Source organism: Arabidopsis lyrata (genome assembly GCF_000004255.2).
Source record: "Arabidopsis lyrata subsp. lyrata unplaced genomic scaffold ARALYscaffold_358, whole genome shotgun sequence".
In the NCBI taxonomy this organism is placed as follows: domain Eukaryota; kingdom Viridiplantae; phylum Streptophyta; class Magnoliopsida; order Brassicales; family Brassicaceae; genus Arabidopsis; species Arabidopsis lyrata.
In genome coordinates, this window is record NW_003302300.1 from 1,180 (window position 1) to 9,041 (window position 7,862).

Below are 7,862 nucleotides of genomic sequence, written 5' to 3' on the forward strand. Positions count from 1 at the left end.
TGTTTGGTAGACAGGTTCAGGAATATAAGATAACGGAACATCGATCACATCAAAAAGCCAGGCCAAATTAGACTCCTGGAACATCTGACGCCATGGACATGCTACTCCGGAAAGTGCAGAGTCATAGTAATCGAGAAATCTAAATAGCCGAAACACCGGCGGCAAAGGCGGATACTTGTCCTATTAAACAACCAAATTGAAAATTTTGAATTTACTGAGAGATTTGGATCAGAGTTTCACATTGCGTACCGGCACTTTTTCGAGGAAATCCGCAAGATCTGAAGGACCCATCTTTGCCGCAACTTTCACTTTCCAATCAGTGTTAATCAAGAAGGTATTTAACATGAACTAATTAATAGTTATATGTTAAATACAGTTACTTGAGTTCTAAGACCGTTAGTGAGCTGTATCAAGGCTGGCTAAAGTGTGCGCTTTGTAAAGGAAGAATGAGGACGTAATGCTTGTAATGTGCGTAACCCACGTAATGCTTGTAATGTGCGTAACCCATCATACCTAGAATCTGTTCTATATAAAGCCACACAGCCGCCTACTCATGAAATCTCTCTTCTTAATCAATACATTTCTATCTTTTCTCTCCATCTTTAATCATGATCCATTCAACATTTCCTACTTGAAATCTTAAATATTTACATGGTATCAGAGCTTTGGTTCTAGTTTCTAATCTTGCTTTCTCTCTTATTCTTCTTTCTTGAGCGTCTTTTGATTTTGTTAATCGTTTGGACACTCAAACGAGCTCCGATTTGGCTGATTTTTGGAAGGTAGCTTCGTGACTCAGTGGTCTTGAGATTCAACGGTGGAGATCGTGTTTCAACGGTTGGTTTAGGAGAAATATGAGTTTTATCGTGGCTGGTCGTATCTGAAATTTCCAGATTTTTCTGCAGCAGTTGTCGTGAGTCTTTGGAAGATCTAACGGTGAGTTCTTCTCGGTTTGAGCTGAAATTTTGCAGTGTTGTTCCTGACCCGTTTATCTATGATTTGAACGGTGGAGATTTTTGTTGGAAGTCCCGTTGTGGGATTACGTTGGTTACGTTGGACTGGTTATTAAATTGGTTTGTACAATGAGTGATACTTACAAGGATTTGAAGTTGAAGTTCTCCGTGATTCTAAACGGGAACAACTACCTCTTGTGGAAGAGGACAACTACTAATGTGCTCGGCAGTAGGAGGCTCACAAATCACATTGAATCAACCTTTGAAGACTTGAAGAATTTGGATGAAAGCATTGACAAAGACACATGGAAGCAAGATGACTTGAATGTCCTTAGTGCTTTGCATTGCTCCCTTGAAACTTCTATCTTAGAAGGGTATTCGTATTGTGAGATATCCAAGGAGCTTTGGGATACTCTCGCGAATGTGTTTGGTAATGAATCAAATTTGACTCGGATCTATGAGATTAAGAAGGCTCTAGGGGAACTAAGTCAAGAAGATAGCGACTTTAATGCTCACTTTGGGAAGTATAGATCGCTTGTTGCTGAATTAGAGATGCTAAGGCCATTCACTACGGATGCAAAGACACTTAAGGAGCGTAGGGAACAAGATCTTGTCTTTGGGTTGATGTTGACTCTTAATTCAAGCTACACGGATGTGATCCAACACATCTTGAGAGATGACAAGATCCCTACCTTAGAACAAGTGTGTGCAAAGATACAAAGGGAGTATGGTTCGCAAGGTCTATTTGGTAGCAAAGGAGAGAGTCTTCCAACGGCAAACAAGGTCGGGATGGTGAAACAAGATGATAAAAAGACTTGGTTTTGTGATCATTGCAAGAAGAAGGGTCACCTCAAAGACAAGTGTTGGATCCTACACCCTCACTTGAAGCCGGAAAAGTTCAAGAACTCCAAGCCGAGAGCTAATGTAGCAAACACAAGTGAAAGAGGACTACTTGATAATGAAGAGAGGGCCATTGTGCAATATGGATATCAAGAGAAAGCAATGCGAGCTACTGCTCAAGACAAGGGATGTACCACTTCTACCTCTCAAGCTCAAGAAACCATCACCATGAACAAGGCCGATCTTGAAGCTCTTCTTCAATCCATAGCATCCAAAATGCATCCCAGCGGTATCTCTCTCTTTACCTCTAACTCTCATGATTCAAATTCATTAGTGTTAGACTCCGGAGCTTCTCATCATATGATAAGTAATCCTAGGTTATTAGAGAATGTTAAACCGGCACTAGGGAATGTTAAGGTTGCAAATGGTCATAATGTTCCAATAGAAGGAATAGGTTGCATAACCTTGTTTAACAAGAAGTCTAGTGCTTTCTATATGCCTAAGTTCACTTCTAACTTGCTCTCGGTCAAGAAAACAACTAAGGACTTAAATTGTCTTGCTATCTTTAGTCCTAATGATGTTAAGTTGCAGGATATTGAGAGCGGTACTGTGTTTGGACAAGGAGGCACCAAGGATGATCTCTATGTTCTTGAAGACACTTCTTTAAACTCTTCTATTTCCGCAAATAATGTTAAGACTTCAGTTGTATTGTGGCATGATAGACTTGGCCATCCACACTCTAGAGCTTTGAACTTGTTATTACCCGGTTTATCTTATGATTGTTCTCATTGTGAAGCATGCATCTTAGGTAAACATTGCAAAACGGTTTTCCCTAAGTCTAATGCTATTTATGAGAAGTGTTTTGATCTTGTGCATTCGGATGTTTGGACCTCACCTTGTGCATCTAGAGATAATCATAAATACTTTGTGACATTCATAGATGAGAAATCTAAGTATACTTGGGTAACTTTGCTTCCATCTAAGGACAGAGTTTATGATGCATTTCTAAACTTCCAAAACTATGTGACTAATCACTTTGATGCAAAGATCAAAATTCTTAGAACAGATAATGGAGGTGAATATACGAGCACCAAGCTCAAAGCCCATTTGGAAAAGTGTGGGATCTTACACCAAACAAGCTGCCCATACAACCCTCAACAAAATGGTGTTGCGGAAAGGAAGAATAGACACCTCATGGAGGTCTCACGAGCAATGCTATTTCATAAGCATATGCCTAAGAGGTTTTGGGGTGATGCGGTTATGACCGCTTGTTATCTTATTAATAGAATTCCAACTAGAGTTCTTAATGATCAATCACCTTTTCAAGTATTGAATAACCAAAACCCTAACATTGAGCACTTGAGAGTGTTTGGTTGTGTTTGTTTTGTATTCATTCCAGGTGACTTAAGGAATAAGCTAGAGCCCAAGAGTACCAAGTGCGTGTTCATCGGATACTCCACTACTCAAAGAGGCTACAAATGCTTTGATCCAACCAATAATAGATACTATGTATCTAGAGATGTGAAATTCATGGAAGACAAGGCGTATTTCGGAGAAAAGAATTGGGAGAGTGTAAAGGACCTACCTAACTCAACTTCGGATAGAGCAAAGAGTCTTAAACACATTCTTGAGCATTTGGGTAATGTTAACATACCTCAAGACACTACGGAAGAGATACCAGGCGAAGTTACAAGTGGGACTCAAGAAAGTGAAGTTGAAACACCAATAGAGTCGTCGCATGGTAACCATGAGAATGTTGTAGGGGAAGAATCTAGTGAAGAAGAGATCGTCCACTAAGTGAAGATGAAGTCATTAGATCATCAAGCGAAGAAGAGACTAACTCAATTCCTCAAACAACAAATGAACCGGTCTACACGTTACAAAACCCAAGACGAAGTAAAAGGGCAAAGAAGCCTAAGGTTCTCTTCAATTGTCAAGCTGTTGCTCACCCCATTAAGCGACATGTTCGATTGACCTTCTTCCCGAGGAACATAAAGCTTTTCTTAGTAAGCTAGATGTGGAATTCATCCCACAAAGCTATGAGGAAGCCAAGGAAAGAAAGGAATGGACTAATGCTGTGGATGATGAAGTACAAGCTATGATTCGGAATCATACATGGGATGAAGAAGAACTTCCACAAGGGAAGAGATGTGTTAGCTCAAAGTGGGTTTTCACCATAAAGTATAAGAGTAATGGTGAAATTGAAAGACACAAGGCTAGATTGGTTGCAAGAGGATTCACTCAAACCTATGGAGAGGATTATAGGGAAACTTTTGCTCCGGTAGCTAAGCAACACACCGTAAAAGTTGTTCTATCTTTGGCTGTGAACTTGGATTGGGAATTGTGGCAAATGGACGTCAAGAATGCTTTCCTTCAGGGGGAGTTGAAAGAAGAAGTTTATATGACACCTCCTCCGGGTTTAGAAGACATAGTGGCTCCGGGAAAGGTTTTAAGACTTCGAAAAGCTATATATGGCCTCAAACAATCCCCAAGAGCTTGGTACCACAAGTTGAGTTCAACCTTGCTTAGAGAAGGCTTCAAAAGGTCACATTCGGATCACACTTTGTTTACTAAACAAGATAATCAAGGAATCGTAGTAGTGTTGATCTATGTTGATGACTTGATTATCTCGGGCAGTAACAAAGAAGGTATCCAAGCTATTAAGTCTTCTTTACACTTGGCTTTTGATATTAAAGATTTGGGTGTGTTAAAGTATTTCTTAGGGATCGAGGTGTGTAGATCCAAGGAGGGACTGTTTCTCTCACAAAGGAAATATGCTCTTGATCTTCTAAAACTTACAGGGAAGCTTGGAGCTAAACCAGTTGATACACCATTGGAGCAAGGTTACAAGGTCAATCGAAAGGGGGAGAAAGATGACACTCCTTACCATTGCCCAGAACAATACCGAAGACTCGTTGGTAAGCTTATATACTTGACATATACTCGACCGGACTTGTCTTTTGCTGTGAATCAGGTAGCTCAACACATGAAAGAGCCCACTGTTTATCATTGGAGCTTGGTGGAGAGAATTCTGAGATACATCAAAGGAAGTCCTGGCAAAGGCATATGGATGGGAAGAAACTCTAGCACAGAAATTGTTGGATATTGTGATGCAGATTACAATGGCGATCGCAACACAAGACAATCAACAACTGGCTTTTGTACATTCATTGGTGGGAATCTTGTGACTTGGAAGTCGAAGAAGCAGAAAGTGGTCTCTTGTTCGAGTGCTGAAGCAGAGTATAGGGCTATGAAGAAACTCACAAACGAGTTAACATGGCTAAAGGCTTTGCTGAAGGACTTTGGGATCGAGCAGAAGACTCCAATCACCTTTCATTGTGACAATCAAGCGGCGATCCATATTGCTACAAACTCAGTGTTTCACGAGAGAACGAAGCATATAGAGACCGACTGCCACAAGACAAGAGAGAAGGTAGAAGATGGTACCATTCTCCCTTGTTACACTAAAAGCTCGGACCAATTGGCCGATATCTTCACCAAGGCAGCAAGTAACCAAGTTTGCCAATTTATCCATGGTAAACTTGGTCTTGTAGACCTCACACATCCTTGAGAAAGACTCTCCAACTTGTAGGGATAATACTCTTTTTCCCTAAGCTTGGTTTTGTCCCACGTGGTTTTCCAAGCTTAGGTTTTTAATGAGGTTATTCTTGCAAGTGCCAAGTTTATACACAATTAGCATTGTAGTATAAACTTGAGGGGGAGTGTTAATCAAGAAGGTATTTAACATGAACTAATTAATAGTTATATGTTAAATACAGTTACTTGTGTTCTAAGACCGTTAGTGAGCTGTATCAAGGCTGGCTAAAGTGTGCGCTTTGTAAAGGGAGAATGAGGACGTAATGCTTGTAATGTGCGTAACCCACGTAATGCTTGTAATGTGCGTAACCCATCATACCTAGAATCTGTTCTATATAAAGCCACACAGCGCCTACTCATGAAATCTCTCTTCTTAATCAATACATTTCTATCTTTTCTCTCCATCTTTAATCATGATCCATTCAACATTTCCTACTTGAAATCTTAAATATTTACAATCAGTAGCTTGCTCCTCAAGTATATCGTCGTTAGCTAGGTTTCGATTCGCCGCCGGTTTCTTCTGGGCCACGACTTCGTTACTTCCATGGTCGTACATCGCATTTAGCCTTTTTTTAAGAGTTTCTCGCTAATCCTCTTTCCGGCGTCTATCTCCGGCGTCTAGGCTAAAAAGTAAAAACAGGGAGACCAAAGACCACGACGAGAGTTTTATAATCGAGTACTAAGCAAATGGGCTCAAGTGGGCCTGATTAATAAGTGGACTAGTTTTATCGTAAGCCTTTTATTAAAAAACTGAGACTTAGGTCTTCTTCAACCTCTCTGATTCCTTTTTCACTGTCTTCTTCGCCGGATCTCTTGCCGGAGCTCTCGCCGGTTCTTATTGCAGTCCCACTCGTCTTCCTCGTTCCCTCTGTTCCTTCGTTATCTTACCACTCTCGCTCAGGTACGTGACGATAGTGTAGCCGCCATTGTAGATAAATATTATTTTGACTTTGACCAAACAAAACAGAGTCTTATCAATTACTCATCTACTAATTAGGCACATGGTTCATGTTCCACAAAAACGCACCGTTTCACCTGTCAAATTTCTCAATCTCTCTCTCAGAGCTTTTTATAAACTCTTCTTTTTTGGAATCAAACAAGGATCTTTGCTTCTCCGACAATGGCGGCTACTACACAGTACAAGTCTTGTCTTCTTCAACCTAAGTCTGGCTCCACCACTCGCCGACTAAACCCTTCTCTCGTTAATCCTCTTACGAATCCGACAAGTAAGTCAGCTGATCTTGGTTTGGAGATAGAGGCGTTATTCGAATCAAAGTTTCGATTCTTATCTGTTTTTGTTTCCTCTGTGATAGGAGTTTCGGTTTTGGGGAAGAGTCGTAGAGATGTGTTTGCGAAAGCTTCGATGGAAATGGCGGAATCGAATTCGATACCTTCCGTTGTTGTCAATTCCTCTAAGCAGAATGGTCCTATCATCGTCATTGATAATTACGACAGCTTCACTTACAATCTCTGCCAGGTTTCATTTCTAACACTATCTCTAATCCTCACTACGCCTGTTAAGATTTTTTATGTGTGTTTTTGAATCTGTTTGGTGTAAAAGCAGCTGAATTTTCATTTTGTATGCATTGTGATTGATTATTAGAATCTCATTATTTCAAAATCCAATCTAGTTTCTACATGCTAATAGATAAGACTATGTAATGTTGATTCTCTCTTGTTAATGTGATCAGAGACTTTATGTCGCGCCATTGAATCTTATTGTCGAAAAACTATAGTTCTCTGGAGAATAGTGTTTTTCTTTTGTTATTATTTGGAAAGCTCCTCGTTCTCTGGAGTAATGGTTGATCCAATAAAATCGAATACATCACTTCTTTGTTGCTTGTAGTAGAATCTTTAATCATGTTCAAAGTTTGAATTGGTGATTTTATGAGTTGCAATTTTTGACATTAGATTGGTTATTCGTAGTTTGAATATCTCGTTTTCTCATGAAATTTTGGCTGCTCTAAATATCTCACATAACGCACATATATCCCAAATATACGATTTCATCATGTCTTACTTCTAGTTCTCCATGCAGAATCGTGTGAGGTGCATACTATATATCGTGATTGTTCTCTTGATATGGTTTCTTCTGCTTTAGTATAAACAAAATTTTGAATTGTTATATTTTTCTACAGTATATGGGAGAGCTAGGATGCCATTTCGAAGTTTACCGCAATGATGAACTTACAGTAGAGGAGCTGAAAAGGTAAGAGGAAACTATGTGCATTCTGTTTTAAAACGTAATATGGCTAATCAATTGGTGTTGATTCCTATAATATGCTCTCCCTCTTGCAGAAAAAATCCAAGAGGGGTATTGATTTCTCCTGGACCTGGTAAATATTTTGGCGTATGTGGTGTTGCAATTCTTGGATTGTTATCTTTTTCTACAGTATTTTGGCCTCTGAATTATTTCTTCTGATTATGTGGTGTGTCTTTTTAAAGCGCTGGAGAAGAAGATAACACCTTTCTCAA

At 39.7% G+C, this 7,862-nt stretch overlaps 1 protein-coding gene across 1 annotated transcript; it reads left to right on the forward strand.

The window, feature by feature from the left end:
- Window positions 1-6,152: 6,152 nt before the first annotated feature.
- LOC9298622 (anthranilate synthase beta subunit 1, chloroplastic) lies at window positions 6,153-7,779 on the forward strand (the record flags this gene model as incomplete). The annotated part of the gene is made up of 5 exons (XM_021015290.1): window positions 6,153-6,288; window positions 6,489-6,613; window positions 6,701-6,864; window positions 7,526-7,596; window positions 7,686-7,779. Coding segments are annotated over exons 2-5 (435 nt in total), but the record flags the coding sequence as incomplete, so codon positions are not given.
- Window positions 7,780-7,862: the final 83 nt, after the last annotated feature.